Below are 18,976 nucleotides of genomic sequence, written 5' to 3' on the forward strand. Positions count from 1 at the left end.
TCAGACTACAGTCTCTCAAATTCCTGCCTCAAACTAGGCGAAACTCTCAAACACATCGATGCTCGCCATCATCATCTTCAAAATTTTCCACAGAAATTAAAATCCATAGCGATTTCCCGCTCATGACCATTATCCCTTCATTCCTCTTAGAAAACAAATCTACACCCAAAGTTAAAGAACGAGGGGATAGTCCTCACGAAAAGAAACGTGAGGAAAGTGCTATTTTGCGAGAGTATAGTCCTCTCGCGTGTTCATTCGTTCATTGGAACAGTTCATCCTATGAGTGGCTTACATGGACAAAAATCCGCCACTTAGTCACCGAACCATGGTGGCCCATACCAAAGGCACGGTTTAATATGCCGAAGGTCTTGGGTCTCGGTACCGGTACTTTTTTTTTTTATGGGTGAACTTTTTTTGAAGATGAACCCATGAGTAAAGTACTCTAGGTAGTTTCGGGATTTATCCTCTCCGTCCGCACACAGTACCATTTTACTACCGAATCGTGCTCTTTATCCTCTCGTATGCCGATGCCCAGTTCTGAGTGTAAGGCATCAACGAAGTCTATTACAATAACGCTCCTCAAATCCTCGCATCAAACTGATCGAAATTCGCAAATACATCGTAAACACATTATCCACTAAATTCTAACTAAAAATCAAATTCCTAATGATAGCGAATTTGTCTCTCACAATCATGATCTTTTAAATCTCCCTAGAAAATCTATCAAAGGATGTGACTCGATCAAAATCAACCCTTTCTGAATCTTCCCCAGAACTCAATCGAAGGCTGTAACACAACTCATATGGACTTCAAAGCTAACGCCTCTCAAATCCTCGTTACGAACTGATCCAAATTGATAAACTTATCGCTTATTTTCGCTCAAAACCAACCAATTCTCTCCACAGAAACTCAACTAAGGCATATAGAGCTATCAAGCCCGATCCCACACACACTAGCACACCATTTGTTTTGCTGGCTGGTACAAAATTTAACCTCACTTTTTTTTTTGTGTACGTATACGCAATACATGCGCACGTAGATTACTCTATAGAGCTATCTAAGCCCGATCTCACACCCACTAGCATACCATTTGTTTTGCTGGCCGGTACAAAATTTAACCTCACTTTTTTTGTGTACGTACACGCAATACATGCGCACGTAGATAACTCTATAGGCCATCAAGTGCCCGCCTACCACAACTGACTGACACTCTCAAACTCACGACAATTCTCGTTCGTAACGAACATCATTCAACCTCTCTCCAGAAACCCCATCATAGGCTTCAACGTAAGCGTGAAGGCTACCAGGACACCGCCCTTCAAACTCTCGCCGCAAAATGACCGGAAATCCCGAAATCTTCACCTCCTTCTGCAACCAGCCTAATCCCCAGAAACTCAACTATCATCCCCAAAATCTCTCCAGCACGTAAGGCGTGTTTGTTATTGATCCACCATCCATCAGAAGTGACTGATACGCTCCTCCTGGAAAACAAATCAAAGGCTTCAACGCAAGGCGTGTAGGCTTATCAAAATAGCGCTCTTTGCATCGAATTTATCGAAATTCTTAAACACATCGATCATTTTGCTTGCTACCATCATCCGTCAAACCTTCACAAAAAAATCAAATTATTAAGCGAAACGACTTTTCGCTCACAATCATCATCTTTCAATTCTACCATAACATAGTATAGCATTGGTGTCACAGTTGCCTCAAAAAATCACTCCATGGACCACAGATGAAAAGAAGGAACCAACCATCACCGCTTCGCAACCTTCTAAAGCCCCTATCATGCTGATCAATCACGGCGCCGCCACGATCATCATCTTTTAATTCTCTCTAGAAACTCAATCAAAGGCTGTGACTGCAATCATAAACCCGTCGATCACCCTCTATCAAAAACAACTCTTTCTGAATTCTCCCCAGAACTCAATCAAAGGCTCCAACACAACATGTAGGCCTCGAAGCTACTGTTTCTCAAATCCTCACCAAATTCACAAACTCAACGATTGCTTTCGCTCAAAATCAGCCTTTCCAAAATTCATAACATTCGGTCAAAGGCCATTTAACCTCTCTCCAGAAACCCCATCATAGGCTCCAAGCCTGAAGGCTACCAGACCACTACTTTGCAAACTTTCGCCTCAAACCGACTGGACATCCTGAAACCCACGATTCCTCCCGCTTGCAACCAGCCTCATTCCCAGAAACTCAACTATCATCCCCCAACTCTCTCCAGAAACTCAATCTAAGCACACAGCGTATGGCGTGCTTGCTATAAATCTGCCGTATATCATTCGACGCGACTGCACTTCTCCATTCCACCTCTAACTCTCTCTAGAAACACACAAAAGCTCCATCGCAAAGATTGAACTACTCCAACTCCCTTCAAACCTGCAGTTAACAGTCACGCTCCTCCCATGAAATCCTCGCAGCAAATGATCAACGCTCGTCTCATCCCTCAACCTTCATACTTTAGTCAACGAACCAAACTCATCATCTGACTGACGTGTCAAAATACATATGCATTCCTGTGGCCAACCTCTCACAATTATGCATTCTTGTTTCCAACAACTAACGCCCGAGTCTTTAATACACCCCTGTAGCCGACGAGCAACGCCCGTCTTTCAAACACCCCGCTGCAGCCATCGAGCAAAGCTGGTCTTGCAAATACAGCCTTGTGGCCAGCGAGCAACGCTCGCTTTACAAATACTCCGTTCTGGCCAACGAGCAAAGCTCGTCTCACCAAACATGTACCCTTGTAGCCAACGAGAAACGTTCGTCTTACAAACACACCGCTAAGACCAACGGACAGCGGTTGTCTTGCAATCACGCCGTTGTAACTAAAGAACCCACTTAACAAACACACCCCTGCGGCCAAAGAGCAACACTCTTTCCACAAAAACAAAACCCTGTAGCCACACTCGCCTTATTTATGCACCGTTGTGGCCAGCGAGCAACGCTCGTCTCAAGAAATTTCTCATGTAGCCAACGACGCTCGTCTCACAAAATGACCGTTGTATCCAACGAGCAACGCTCATCTATCAAATACCCGTTGTGGCCAACGAGCAACGCTCGTCTCACAAATAACTCCGTTGTGGCCAACGAGCAACGCTCGTCTCACAAACATTCGTTGTGACCAACGAGCAACGCTCGTCTCACAAATAACTCCGTTGTGGCCAACGAGCAACGCTCGTCTCACAAATAACTCAGTTGTGGCCAACGAGCAACGCTCGTCTCACAAAATGACCCTTGTATCCAACGAGCAACGCTCATCTATCAAATACCTGTTGTGGCCAACGAGCAACGCTCGTCTCACGAATATACTCCGTTGTGGCCAACGAGCAACGCTCGTCTCACAAAATGACACTTGTATCCAACGTGCAACGCTCGTATTACAAATACACTCCTGTGGCCAACGAGCAACACTCGTCTCACGGTTCTTAACATTGTTAACCTGCGAACAACGGTCATCTCACATTGATATATTTTTTCCCAATTACAAACATTGAGGTGTTCACCCAAACAGTCACTCTTCCACACAAAAACACATCCTTCAACTCCAAATTTTCACTACAAAACGCAAAATGAGACGCAAACCATCAATTCCGCATTTTATCGACTCTTCGTCAACCCGACACAGAGAGAGGGCAAAAGCACGCCCACATCGGTTGACACGTCGGCCTTACACTTACCCAACTCAGCACAAACACATCACTGTGGGTTTCAATCATTGTTGTCGTCTTTTTCAAATGCTCCAACAAAATCTCAAGCAAAACTTACCGGTTGCTCTTCGTCATTCCTCTCGTCTCGCTTGCTCACCTTTTACACTTCTTGTGGGGGGGGGGACCATGAAACATCAAATATTTTCGAAGGTTTTCTATTCTTAATCACTCTAACCTACCAACTGTGCCATTGTCGTAGATTTAGAGCGCTTCAAACCTCAATCGAGCAAAAGTCTTTTGTTGTTCCAAGATCCCACCTCCCACCACTTAAAACAACACCGCTCGCTTCAACACTAAACACCAGACTAAAGACCTCTCTCCGAATTGCGATGCACGAATCTACTCTCCCGATACCAACGACCCGAAGCGCACAAACACACACAGAACTCTCTCATTACTCTCTCACGCGTCGCGCGTCTCCAGCACGACACTCAACAGAATCGCGCCGACTACACACAACCCCATCAATGCACCAATACAGTCGCACCCGCGCTGCTGGTCTATTGCATAGCACACCGACGTCGTCTCCTTCGTGTGCGTCGCCGCTCGTTCGAAATTCGACACTAATAATTCAAATGGTCATAAATGGTTTCTCTCAAATACCTCGCACTAATTCCGATACTCCAAGCCATTTCTACGGAATAACATAACGTACACGCTCTATCTGCGACAATACTCTTCAATGCACGGTTGGATTCTGCCATTGCAGCCATTGTCATTATCATAATTATTTTCATTATTTTCATAATTTGTATTAAAATTGTCATAGATATTTGCTTCAATACCTGCCATATTTACTTTGTTTATGTTTTCAATGTCATTGTTTCTAAATAAATTGGTCATTACTTGATTATGATATTGCATATTGTTTGTATCAGGCGTTCGTAAAACTATGTTGTCGAAACTTTGACTAATATATAAGGTGTATTTCTTTAGAAAATGTGCTCCAAGAATTGCATCATCAGCGAAATGCTTCAAAATGTAGAACTTTTCCTCGTATTTTGAATTTCCTATCAATAAAATCATATTTACAGATCCTACTGTATCTTCTGCTATTCCATGAACCCCTCTAATGGAAATTCTATCGTTGAAATCAATGTTAGTTAAACGCATATTACTAACCACATCCCATCTTACAAAATTGTTACATGATGCGGAGTCAATTATAAATTTGTGAAATTTTGTTGGCCTTGCCAAGGTAGCAATATTTGCATAAAATATTGAATCATTATTGAAATTGATTTTTAATGTTTCATGTGGTGGAATGTATTCGTTAAATTGCAGTTTAAAATTATTTGGAATTTGATTTTTATTGCGTCGACTATTTGTATAAGTTCGTTTTAAAGTGCTCTTTGCAGTATTCGTTTTATAACATTCATAAAATTTGTTAGCTTGATAATTATTTCTTTGATAAAAATTTGTATTTTTATTGTACCTGAAATTTCTGAATTTTCTGTCAAAATTAAGGTTTGAATTTTCAGTACTAGCAAGTAACCTTTGTTCGAGAGTTCTTAAAGACTCTCTGTCAATTCGTTCATTTTCTAAAAATTCTAGCAAATTTTCCAACTTCATATGACGGTTATTCGTGGCAATTTCTTTGATTTCATTATTTATAATTCCAACTATAAAGTGGCTTTTTAAGCTATAAGCTGTAAATGAATTTTCGTTGTAACTTTGATCAATTTTTATGATTTCGTATTTTATGTCAAGAACTCTACCTGCATATGATTTAAATGTTTCATCCCGTCCTTGTTTCAGAGTTTCAATTTGTTCAATTATACTACCAAAAGTAGTTTTGATACCAAACTCTCTAATTAAATTTGCCTTGGTTTCTTCCCAAGTGTTTGCATAAATTCGTTTAATACGAGCTGCTGCTTTAAATTTTAGTTTCATAAAAACAATATTTAAAAATTTACTCTGATCTTCGCCTTCAGGAATTTGATCAGCATAATAATCTGTTAACATTAAAAATTGGTCCAGTGAGTCTAATGACCCATCAAATTCTGGAATAAGCTGGATTAAATCCGTCATCTCCAAATTCGCCATCTTTAACGGTGCACATCAACAAGAGCTTTTGCACCAAGATTTTTGTTACAGATATTTTAGTATTTTCGAAACTACGGGAACTATCGATATAATGTTTTATTCATCCCCTAAAGTACTGTCTACTAAGTGATTTACAACAAAATTTGCCTGTTTTTACAATCAGATTTGTGCAGGATTGGGTCCGTAAGTTTGTCAATTTTGGCATAAGAAGACAACAACTTCCTTGGTTGCTGTGCACCCTTTTAAGCGTGTTTTTAACTATTTACATCAAATTTCGGTATAACTTTTGTTTACTCACCCTAAACTGCCAGATTTCCATGGTCGTCTTCTTGGGTGTTCGATGCGGCTGAATTTCGTCTCCAGTTGATCCAGATGATCTCGTCATTGTTGAATCCCTAGTGTTGTCCATCGTTGGCCGGTTTTGAAATTTTCGATGCTTCTGCCATTGGTCGAGCCCGTTTTGGTTCCATCTCGTACTGCTGCACATTTGCTTCCATCTTAGAACTCCTCACATAACATTTTCTTCAATTTAACGTTTTTTTTTTACACTATTTTAACTGTTTGTTACTTCGCGAAATCATTTTGTTCATTAACTTTCACACATAGTCACATTTTCAACTCTCGGTTTTGTCCAATCAAAATGGCGTGTCCAAACACACACAGCGTTGCTTTCCGCTAGTCACCACCTGAACGGCCCGAGCGGTTTAGGCTTTCAGGATTTTTGTGATATTTACTTGTAGAGTCAAAACAGATCAGTAAACTTCACTTATTTGTGTATTACACTTTTTAAAGATTACATTTTTGCGGTAACACTCTCAACTTTTACGCGCACGATCACATCACTCAACTTTTTGTTGCTAATTTCATTAAGACCTTCGTCGAGCCAATTCTCTACGTTGAAGCCAGACTTGTCCTCCAGACCTCTTCGCCGAGCCATGCCAGACCCGAACTCCTAAGTCCCGGGTGGACTCTTCACGGCGGCTAAGTCCCGGCGGACTCTTCACGGCGGCTAAGTCCCGGCGGACTGCGGCCTCCACCGCTAAGTCCCGGCGGACTGCGGCCTCCACCGCTAAGTCCCGGCGGACTGCGGCCTCCACCGCTAAGTCCGGCTGGACTGGGGCCTCTGCTACTGGTGGCTGCTGGCGGGTCTGGCTGGTCTGGGGCGTCTTCTGGAACTGGAACTGGACTGGGCTTGAACTGGCTGGAACTGACTGGAACTAACTGGAACTAACTGCCCTCCTCAAGAATTTTGGGGTTTTTATAGTCAGTCCCCGAAAACTCTACTAAATTTTGTTCTACTAAAAGTGGTCCGTTTCGATGAGAAGCATCGATGAACCTCATGAATTAAATTATGCAGACCTCTGCAATTCTTCATGACTTTCCGTATGGTGTAGTGAGTACACCTCAAAATCGGAAGTCATGGGTTCGAACCATTGTCGTGAAACTTTAAATTATGTTATTGGAATATCAAAATTATGTTCCTAAAACATTCTCCAAAATGTTGGTCAATAATGAGAAGGTCGAATTCTCCATTGAACAAACATGCCAATGAATTTGGTTAAGCCACACCCTCAATTTCCCCTGTGTAATAACATCGCACATTCATAATTGAAAGCTTAACCATTTTTTTGATTGCCTAACAATTGGCGAAATTTAATAAAGGGCTTTTCAGGTGAGGATGACTCATGATCCACACCTGTACATAAGCTTAATTATTTGTCGCGCAACGCGAGTCGACGGGTAAAATTATTTATGCTTGCGTAAGCGCGCATGGTCAGAACGGTGGTGAGGTTCGAAAAATGGACAAATTTAATGATTTAAATTTGAGGTCGCTGCACCAGACCAACCCTTGGCAACCTACGAAATGTCAACGGTAACCTACGGAACCAAACCTGCCCCATTCCTCGCGACGAGAACCCTGGTGCAGCTAGCTGCTGACGAGGCCGAACGCTACCCACTGGCGTCAGCTGCTGTGAAGGAAGACTTCTACATGGACGATGCGATTACGGGGGCGGACGATCCAATTACCGCCAAACAACTACGTGTTGAGCTGCAAGAGATGCTGAACAGTGGAGGATTCAAGCTGAGGAAGTTTGCGTCGAACTGCCCAGAGGTGCTGGAAGGCCTACCCAACGAAGACTTGTCGATCCAATCAGCGGACGGAATCTACCTTGACCCTGACCCCATGGTGAAAACACTTGGACTGATTTGGATGCCCCACACCGACGTCTTCAGGTTCCAGTTCAAAACCCCACCCTTGCCTGACACTCCGCTGACGAAGCAGAAACTCTTTTCGATCGTTGCTAGTTTGTTCGATCCCCTTGGTTTTATTGGCCCCGTAATAACCCGAGCAAAAATAATGATGCAGCTTTCTTGGTCGCTGTTAGATGAGAAAGGTCAAAAACTGGCATTTCGGCCGCCAGGGTTGACCCACGGAGTTCAAGTTTTGGAATGCTTTGGGTTTTGAGGGGTGCCACCCTAGATTTGGACATCAGTGGAGCGACTAGGATGTGACCGGTTGAGTCTTCCAACCTGACATGGACGTCACCACTACCACCAAGGATCGAAGCAGAGTTCAGAAAGTTCTACGAACAAATTCCCCGACTGAACGAATTGCGGATTAAGCGTGTGGTAGTAATCCCTGGGGCTGTGGTAATCCAACTACATTTCTTCTCTGATGCTTCGGAAAAGGCCCTCGGAGCGGTTGCCTACGTCAGGTCGGAAGACTCAACCGGTCACATCCTAGTCGCCCCACTGATGTCCAAATCTAGGGTGGCACCCCTCAAAACCCAAAGCATTCCAAAACTTGAGCTCCGTGGTACAACCCTGGCGGCCGAAATGTACGTCGAGGTCATGGAATCCCTCGAACTCTGCCATCTCTCTCCTGAAATCTTCTTTTGGACCGATTCAGAAATCGTTTTGCGCTGGCTGGCTGGTGTCCCGGCGACCTGGACAACGTTTGTCGCCAACCGAGTCGCCAAGATCCAGCGTTTAACCGAGAACTGCCACTGGAACCACATTTCTGGAAAGAAGAACCCTGCAGACCTCATCTCCCGCGGAGTGGCACCAGAGGACCTACTGGACGAGCCGCTGTGGTGGGAAGGCGAATGGTTACTGCTGAGCATGGAGCATTGGCCGAGGCGGAGAGTCTTCACGGCTGATGGACTGGAGGAGGAGAGGCGGAAGGTGGTAGCAGCGACAACAGCTGATGAGCCCAGCTTCATCGACAAGTACATAGCACACTACTCAACCTACACACAGATGGTGCGCCACACGGCCTGGTGGCAGCGCTGTACACGCAACCTACGAACCCCCAAGGATGATCGCTACATTGGACCGTTAACTTCAGCTGAACTACTACAAGCAGAGACCAAAATTCTACAGCTGGTGCAAGGAGAGTGTTTCGCTCGCGAGCTGAAGGCAATCGGCAAGCAAGAGTGTGTTTCGCGGTCATCGCCCCTGCGGTGGTACAATCCATATCTGTCGCGGGATGGTCTCTTGAGGGTAGGGGGTAGACTTGGGAATTCGGGAGAGTGTGAGAGTGTGAAGCACCCGATCGTATTGCCAGCACGTCACACGCTGACCAAGCTGTTGATGCGGCACTACCACTTGAATCTTCTGCACGCTGGACCACAACTAATGCTGAGCACAATCCGACTTCGATTTTGGCCCCTTGGTGGACGCAACCTAGCCAGAGAAGTCTGCCACCAATGTATTGTTTGCTACAGGACCAAGCCAGCAAACATACACCAGTTCATGGCTGAACTACCAACACCAAGAGTCGTACCATCCAAACCCTTTTCTACAACTGGTGTCGACTATTTTGGACCGATCTACGTACGACCAGGGTACCGACGGGCAGCAGTGAAGGCGTACGTGGCAGTATTCGTTTGTTTCTCCACGAAGGCGGTTCATCTGGAGTTGGTGACCGACCTGTCGACGGCGTGTTTTATCCAAGCGTTGCGGCGGTTTATTTCGCGTCGTGGAAAGTGTGCCAAGCTGTTTTCGGACAACGGCACAAATTTCGTTGGTGCGCGGAATCAACTGGAGGACCTTTTCAAGCTGTTGCGATCCAAGGAACACCGTGAGGCGGTGTCGAGGTGGTGTGCGGACGACGGTATGCAGTGGAGTTTCATACCCCCTGGGGCCCCCCATTTTGGTGGGCTTTGGGAGAGCGCGGTACGGGCGGCGAAAGTTCATCTGCTGAAGGTGCTAGGCGACACAGCCGTGTCGTACGAAGATATGGCGACGCTTCTCTGCCAAGTGGAGTGTTGTCTGAATTCAAGGCCGCTGACTCAACTCTCGGACGACCCCAATGACCTGGAGCCCTTGACCCCAGGGCACTTCTTGGTCACCACATCGTTGCAAGCACTACCCGAGGAGGACCTGACCAACATTGCAACGGGCCGATTGGACCATCGGCAGCAAATCCAACAGTGTGTGCAGCTCTACTGGAAACGGTGGAGGTCGGAGTACCTCACACAGCTGCAGGGAAGGACCAAGTGGTGGAAGCCGCCGAAGGAGATCAAGCCTGGGAGCCTGGTGATTATCCGGGACAACAACCAACCACCGACGCGCTGGCGGATGGCGCGCATCCTGGAGGTGTTTCCGGGGGACGATGGCGTGGTACGAGTCGTCTCGCTGAAGACGGCGGACGGTGTCATCAAACGACCGGTAACGAAGATCTGTATCCTGCCGGTGGAGAGTCCGGTCGCGGATCCGGTGGAGAATCCGGCGGAGGCGGAGACAGGTGAGAATGCTGGAACTCCGGCTGTTCCAGAGGGGGGGAGGATGTTGGAGACCAACCCGATCACATCTTCCAAGTAGCTTGTGCTGACGGGCATGGCTACCAACGATTTGTACGAATTGTATTTCTAAACGAAAAGTTCTTGTAGTTCCTAAAACAAAAGCGACTAGCGCGGCAAGAAGTGGCTTCAAGCCGAAGAATGTTATATTCCCCCCATTCCAATTTGACCCATCTTACGAGCAGTGCGAAACAGGAAGATTTTTGACTAGAATTAATAAAAGTTAGAATAGTGATACGTCTTTAAATAAAGTACTAGTTTTACTAGTTTTGTGGTTTCAATTAAACATCGCGAGTTTTTGTGCTACACCAACCGGGTCCGACGATCACTAGTGCCAACCCACGGCAACCTTCAACCCGAACCGCAGAAGGACCTGCGATTCCCCAAACGACCAGCCAATCCGGAGCGACCACAACGAGCTATCGTAATACACCGCAATTAAAACATTTTTTAAGTCGTTGTGCACACTTAGCACAACTGCAGGGGTCGTCCATTAAAAAAAACTACGTAACAATAACTAATCTAATCTAATCTAATCTAACCCTAGCGCAGCCAGTCTTTCGAGGGCATCCTGGAAAATGCCTTAGGTTGATTAACGCCTAGCATCCTCTTGTCATTATTAACAATTGCAGTGCCCCAATGCAATAAATTGCTTTGAAACATCACAAACGTTAAAGCGGCCAGGCCAACTGCGTAAAGTTTACCGCAAAGATGATTCGTTGAAGTGGGTTGAGTTTGAGCACGAATGTTTAAACAACAACGCAATTCTGAATCTACAGGGGAGGAAGAAACGTGGGGATCCCCCGCTCACGTTCCTGTTAGTTATAGCAATTAATCGTTGGGAGCACCATGCTAAGAAGTAAAAAAAAAACTACGTAACAATAACATCCACTAATTAATCTCACACTTAGCCTAACCCAAAAATCAAATTTAAAACATTTTTAAGTCGTTGTGCACACTTAGAACAACTGCAGGGGTCGTCCAATCCAAAAACTACGTAACAATAACATCCACCTACCAATGTCACACTCAGGGGTCATCCAATTAAAAAAACTCTGCCACTAAATAATTATTTGACACACTTCGTCTAACTTACAACTTCTTCACGTATCCAAATGTGCACACTTGTGCTAATTGCCTTCCAAAATAGTGCTCCATAATATTGTTCAAACTAGTAAGGACACCTGGCAATTTACCATAATATTATAGTGTAATCGTATTTTTATGGATTTGCGTGTTTTCAAAAGGTCAAGCCATGATGAAAAATAAGAGAGCACATCCATGATGCGTTCGAAAATGTCAGTTAGTACAAATGGTTGCAGGGCGATATCTCCGCGTAGGAAACGAATTTTTCAGATCTGTTAGAAGCGTTTTGTAGGGAATTTAATTAGCTAAAAGATGTCATCATTAACTCATTTTGGCCCAAAAGTCAGTTAGTACATCAGAGCACAGAGGCATCGAGATGTCGAATTTGTTTCAGATGCTCACTCATGGTCTGTACTATGAATGTAGCAGGAAATTTCGAATAAAATCAGAAATGAAAAATGTTGGCGAAGGTCACCAGGTGGGCTTTAACCTTTTTTCAGGGATTTTTTTTCTTATGGTAGGTTAATCAAACGGCTCTAACTCCAGAACCATATTATGGATCTGGATGAAAATTTGGGAGGTTGTAGAGCTCGAAAAATGCGATTTTTGAGATAAATGAAAGATATGAAAATGAACAAAATTGACCATATTTTCATTTGAAAACTGTGTATTTTGTTGAAAAGTCTGGCCGCATCCGAAAACAGATGGATATTTCGATATTTGCGCGGCAACTCGCCCAGGTTCAGCACACTAGCTTTCATCTGCATTCAGAAGAATCGAAATCGGATATATGGGAGCTGAGAACGACGCGACACAAAACTTTGCAAAATTTTACCACATACGAACATCACTCGACCTCCACGGAATTTATTTTCTCAAAATTCGAGGGTTGGAGATAGACGAGTTCTGTCAAGGTGAATCGATAGAGCGTCGAAAATTGATGCAGTGTGATTTTTTAACGATTTTCCCGATTAAAATTCATGCTGAATCGACATATTTACGAAGATGGAAATGACGTCCAGCCTTGAAGTAAAACCTATACCTTTCTTTAGTAAGAAAGGCAAAATATGCTGTTTTCTTCGTTTATGTAGGTTAAACATATAGGGGTCTTCTTTTGGAAAAGTTAGGATTTAAGTTGTCCTATATTGGACCCCTTAATATTACTCGAAAATAAGTAGTTTCTGGTTTTATTTTTAGTAACGTTCCTTAAATTTACATAATTTCAACTTAAGCCGCTGCAAAAACCTTTTGAAGTAAATAAATAAATAAAGAAAAGTATTAAAAATGAAATTACAAGCCATGGTATTAACATTTGAATGAAAAAAGTGTTTCATTTTACACCTGCTCAGTTGTTTTACAATCATTAGTTTTAAAAATATCCAAGCACTGAAGAATTTTTTTTTCGCCGAAAAAAAAACTTTCTGCGGTGCTGTAGATTTTAATTCCACAAAAAGTTGAAAATATTTTTGATCGATCCCAAACATGCTAAAAATGATTAAAAATACAGGAAAATGCATTTCAAATTGTTTTCAGTTGGTTAGAATTCTATTTCCATTAAAATATCAAAGTTTTTTGAAAAAATATTTTTTTGTCCCCTGATTTTTCGGACCGATTTTGAAGGGGGGAGGAGGTTCGACATAAACTTTGATAATACACTCAAACCCCGATGGTTTGACACCAACTGTTGTCAAACGAACGGGGTCACGTTTTAGTTTGACACCACTTTTACACGGAGTTCACACACACTACCAAACGTTTGTTTTGATAGTGTGCGTGAGCGCTGTGTAAAAAGTGGCAGTTCGTCACTTTTTAGTTTGACTTTGACCAACCAACGGGGTACAAACTAAAAAAGTGTCAAACGAAAAAGTGACCAACCACCGGGGGTTGAGTGTATTTGCAACGGCCTTACTGAAGCAGAATAATCAGTCGATTTTTTTTAAATAGGTTATTAAATCATAAAAGATAAACACCGTTTTGTTGTGATAATGCTAGTCGCCATGGCTAGTTTCAGATGTCGAACTCAAAACACTTCTTTAAGCGAAAAGGACAATTAAATATCAGCCAACATTGTTTTGAATGATTCTGTACATGCCAAATAAATAATTTGTTGACAAATACCCGCTTAAAATAGTGATTTTATTGATTTTTTCATCAAATCCCTTCACAGGGTCCACTTTACGAAAGGGGTCCACTAAGGGATAACATTGTATGGCAAAAAAAGATTATTATTTTCTGTCTGCTTTTTTTTAAGTTCAACTTATTTTGTTAGGTGATGCGATAAGTTTCTATCATTGTGAAGTACCGTCAGTGGGGGTGACATTCGATGTTATTCAAATTGTTTTTGTTATTAAGAAATTACGAGAGGTGTATCGTTTTTTTGGCCCATAGTCACTCCCACTGACCGTAGATAGTTTACTAACATTTTCCCAAAATATGGTGTAATTTGATGGACTCTACCTTAAATGGCAATCGTTTGGGTCAAATGAAACTAAAATGATGCTCAAATACAAAGATATAGTAAAAACAAGTCATCCAACAGTGTTTCTTGTTCGAGGGAATCGTATTGACATTTGGGTACTTTTTGATCAATTCCAACAAAAGATTTAAAAAGTTGATTTTTCGAGAGGTCATTTTTGGCAAAAAACGTACCGTAAAACGGGGTGACTTTGATAGCCGGGGTGACTTTGATAGGTTTGAGATTTTTCCGCAAAATTAAGAGTACAAATAAAATACATACGGAATGGTTTGGAATTATACTGACCGGGGTAGAGAAGTGTTCAAAGCAGGGCTGCGGAGTCGGGTTATACTCAAGCGACTCCGACTCCGACTCCGACTCCGGCTTTCTGAGTTAAGCCGACTCCGACTCCGACTCCGACTCCGGCTCCGGCTTTCCACATATTGTTGACTCCGGCTCCGACTCCGACTCCGGCCTACCAACTTTAGCTGACTCCGACTCCGACTCCGACTCCAGCTTTCCACAAATTGTTGACTCCGGCTCCGACACCTAATATTTATTTAAAATATTTAAAAAAATTGAATTGATCACATAACTCACATTTCAGTGGACACTTGCGCGAATACTGTAAACCGGGGTGACATTTCTGTTCAGAGTGTTTTGCAAAATGATAAATACTAATTATATATTCAAACAGAATGGTATGGAAGCTTGGTAGATAAGTTTTTGTTGTTCTATGTTACATGTTTTCAGCGATATTGAAACAAAAATCAAAAATATCTTCAGATTTAAAAGCATTTTCAGCACAACAATTCACTAAGAAAGTTTTAATTTAGTTGTTTGAAAAATTAGAACTTATTATTAGGGTGCACAGAAAAAAATGACCCCCTGCTCCACAATCGGAAAACGGTTTGTTGAGTTATTTTAAGCATCTGTGTCAATTTTGAGCGAAATTGGTTGAGATTAACCCATTGATTCCCGAACCTGAAGTTAGTGAAAAAAATGTCACTAATAACTCTTCAGGATCGAGTTTTACAGCTTCGGTATGTTCTACAAAGTTGTAGAGCATTAAATTTCAAATGAGATTCTCACTTTTGGGATTATTTGGATGGACATAGCGCTCCGTGCAAACCAAACAATAAGAGAATTGTTTTTTTCATACATTTTTTTGATTTTTCCCATACAAACTTCACCCCCGAGTATCAATGGGTAAATTTTGACCAATTTTGCTTATACTTGGCCCAGAGTCCTAAAATAGCTCAAGGAACAATAATCAGCTTGTGGAGCGAGGTTTGAAAAAAGTCCCATATTCTGGGCACCCTACTTTTATTCAACTACTTTAAATTTACATTCATTTTTTAAGTTAATAAGCTAGCTACTCTAAATTTTAATTGGACTTTTTATTTAATTAAATTTTAAAAGAAAGCTAGCCTTCATGATCGATTTGACACATAAAATCAATTTGCATACTTTTAGGCTGAATTTTTCAAGAAACACAGAAAACTATTTTCAAAGTAACTTTTTTTTAAAGCTCTTTTGAATTTATTTGAGAAGACCTAAATGGACATTGTGCGATCCAGTCCAGTACACACTTTAAGATATATAAATCATAAAAAATTCTAATATTTGAAATAGTAGTTTATGCAACAAGTTGCAAAAAGAGGATTTTTTCAGCACGAGTCGTACATTTATCCAACGAGGTTTACCGCGTTGGATAAATACGAAGAGTGCTGAAAAAATCAAGTTTTGCAACAAGTTCCATACAACATTTTTTGCAATTCCGAAAAACACCCATTGAGTGAAATTTTAAGTCAAATTTTCATGTATTTTGTCAATAAATCGTTTTAATCAAAAAAATGTTGAAAAGTGTTACTTTTCGAAACAAGTGCTGAAAAGTTCAACTTTGCAGCACCCATTTCAGTGCTGAAAAGTAGAACTTTTCAGCATTTATTTTGAAAAGTGTTGCTATTCGATTCTGTTATTTTTGGTACAGAAAAGTAAGCTATTTCGTCGTTCAAGAATGACAGGAAAAGTAAGTAGTTTCACGACGGAATTGCAAAAATTAAATTTAAATTATATCAATTATATCACCCCAATTTAAGGTATTTAATAAAAATAGACTTGTTCAACGATATTATTTAAGGATCAACACTTTAAGAGTTTTGTAGAGAAATTGTAAACATTGAGGTTATCGATATATCTAATTAATTCAATGATTATTTCAATATCAGTTGCAATTTTTTTTTCGATATTTTTTGTCAGTATTAAATGTTTTCAGCACGACACTTTGATTTATTTTTATTTGCATACTAAATGAGCATGCTGCGTTTCATGTAGTAGATTGATATAATAGTTGATAATTTATTGGTAGAGTTATACCGTCAATTTTACAAATGTTTTAGAAACATATTATTTTCGTTAAGTACTGATAGTGAACCTTTATTTTTCCTATTAAAAAAATGATCTACTTAAAACTTCCAAGACATTCGCTACCGGACAAAAAGATGACGGTGTGTATATTTTTTTAGAAAGTGTTTGATAAAATTTGGTCAAATTTTAATAAAAAGAATGCATAAATACAAGCAAAATGAGACAGTAAAAAATCATTTTAACATGCTTTAGGTTTTGACTACACAGGCACAATTGTTTACTATTTTATGAGTTACGACACTATAGTAAAGTGTATACAAACATTGACAAGGGAGGATTAACAGATTATCATTCAGTGATCTAAGTGAAAAAAACATATTAAGAGCTTTCCAATCACAACAAAAATGCTTTGAAAACATCATGGCATCTGATAAATATCTTGAACCAAAAAATAAATTAAATAAAAAAACGTCAACGCGTGATTCAATAAATAAATTTAAAATATTTAAAAAATTGGGAATTAACCTGAATTATTACAAAGATTGAACAATAAATAAGTTCAAAAATTATATTAAACTTTTTGACAACTCCGACTCCAGCTCCGACTCCGGGTCTATCAGAAATTTACGACTCCGGCTCCGACTCCGACTCCAGCTCATACAATTAAGCCGACTCCGACTCCGACTCCGACTCCAGCTATTCGAGTTTTGGCGACTCCGACTCCAGGTCTCCAAAAAGACCCGACTCCACCGACTCCGGCTCCGACTCCGACTCCGACTCCACAGCCCTGGTCATGGCCTAGTGGTTAGCATTTTTGCTTACCAATCTGAAGGACGGGGGATCGAACCCCACCTCGAGCGACTTTGATTTTTCGTTCATATTCATCATTTCATATTTCTATGTTCTTAACTTTCTCGTTGGGAGCAGATGGGAATCGAACCCAGAACCATTCGCTTACAAAGTGAACACCAGTCAGCCACGGGCGCTCCCAAACAATAGAAATCAATATTTTTAGAAAGGGTCCATCCATAAAACACGTGGACACTTTTTTGGGATTCTGTTACCCCCCGTGGACAATTGTCCATACAATTTTTTTTTGTATGGATCGTGGACAATTGCCATACCCCACCCCCCACCTAAAGTGAAGTGTCCACGTGGTTTATGGATGGTCCCAAACAAAACCTGTTTTAAAAAAAATTAGGCAAAATTATATCTTTTTATCTATTTCATCTTAAACTTATATGTATTTTGTCAAAAAGCTTATACTAAATGTAAGGTAAATAATAATATTGATTTTAGCTTAAAAACTGTATCAGCAGCCTTACTTCCCCTTTTCGCATAAATGTCCCATTTGCATTTTCATCACCTTTGAGTCTGGTTCAAAAACGTCTGCTTAAAAAAAACAAAAATACCCACTACTTTGTTCTAGACATCTGGAGAAAATCCAGTATGTTTTGTGAAAACTTAACACGCGGTCTTATGTGCTGGCCTTGTGTTTTTCTCGGCTTGCTGTTTTTGCATACATGCAATCATGGGCAGCTTAGTAATGGTACATTTGACGTAAAAAATTAATATGCACGCTTTAAATCAGATTTTAACAAGAAAATGTATAACGATTAAAGTCACCCTGGACAAAACTTGTTTCCAATGATAATGCAAAGACCTTGTGTTGCCTACCCCAGTCATTTTTTTAAAATAATAAGCTTGTGACAAACCTTACCAGTTGAAAAATATTTAAAAAATACATTGAAATCCTATCAATGTCACCCCGGTTTACGGTACTTTTAACAAATTAATGACTTCAAGCGCTGAAGCATATTTTTCGACTAGTTAGATTTCATTTAGCTTCGGCGAATTCAGATGGATTTATATCGGGCTGTTCTAGATCAGACACTAACATAAGAATCAGTACAACAAATTTATAATTTTAAACCTTTATATGCTCTAGAATCTGCTGTTGCGTTCGAACGTTCAGACTGATGTTCCGATTAGTCCTAACTGACGGCATTGTGATATTGAGATTTTCTTGGTTATTCCAGTCTCAGCTATTAGAATAACCGTTCATTAATTGGGATAATTCGAACAAAAATTTTGTTAAATTTCCATAAGCATCTGTAACTGTTTTTTTTTCAATTTATTTCAAATAACTGCCCCACTCAACATGTTCAACAATGTATTCATCATTATTCATACTTTTAGCATGTTCTGCGGAAACCTACTCGTATTTTTTTTGTTCCAAGGAAAAACGCACATCGACGAAAGCACACGGACGCTAATTTTCTCAATTCTGGGTGGCGTTGCTGTGATTGGTATTGTGTTCCTGCTGACGTTAAAAAATACTTCTACTTTTAATGTGGGCGCCGACGAAGACGGAATTCCAGAGATTAAACAAAGCCCGAAACAAGCATTTGTGGGAGCGATGCGCTTGTTCATGACCAAAAAAATGCTGCTTCTAAGCGTTTCCTTCGTCTACACAGGTATGTAAAATAGTTCAA

At 41.1% G+C, this 18,976-nt stretch overlaps 2 protein-coding genes across 3 annotated transcripts in view; one reads left to right on the plus strand and one right to left on the minus strand.

Moving 5' to 3' along the window:
- Positions 1 to 18,976, minus strand: part of LOC120429837 (teneurin-a) — a 463,678-nt gene that overhangs the window by 359,539 nt on the left and 85,163 nt on the right. The gene's annotated exons all lie outside the window — the stretch shown is intronic.
- LOC120424813 (UNC93-like protein MFSD11) overlaps positions 1 to 18,976 on the plus strand; it is an 85,959-nt gene that overhangs the window by 38,778 nt on the left and 28,205 nt on the right. For both annotated transcript variants that reach the window (XM_039589032.2, XM_039589031.2), the window contains one exon: positions 18,681 to 18,958. In XM_039589032.2, the coding sequence (XP_039444966.1) occupies positions 18,681 to 18,958 (278 nt within the window). The remainder of the gene's footprint in view (positions 1 to 18,680; positions 18,959 to 18,976) is intronic.

This window comes from Culex pipiens, chromosome 1 (genome assembly GCF_016801865.2).
Source record: "Culex pipiens pallens isolate TS chromosome 1, TS_CPP_V2, whole genome shotgun sequence".
Taxonomy (NCBI): Eukaryota; Metazoa; Arthropoda; class Insecta; order Diptera; family Culicidae; genus Culex; species Culex pipiens.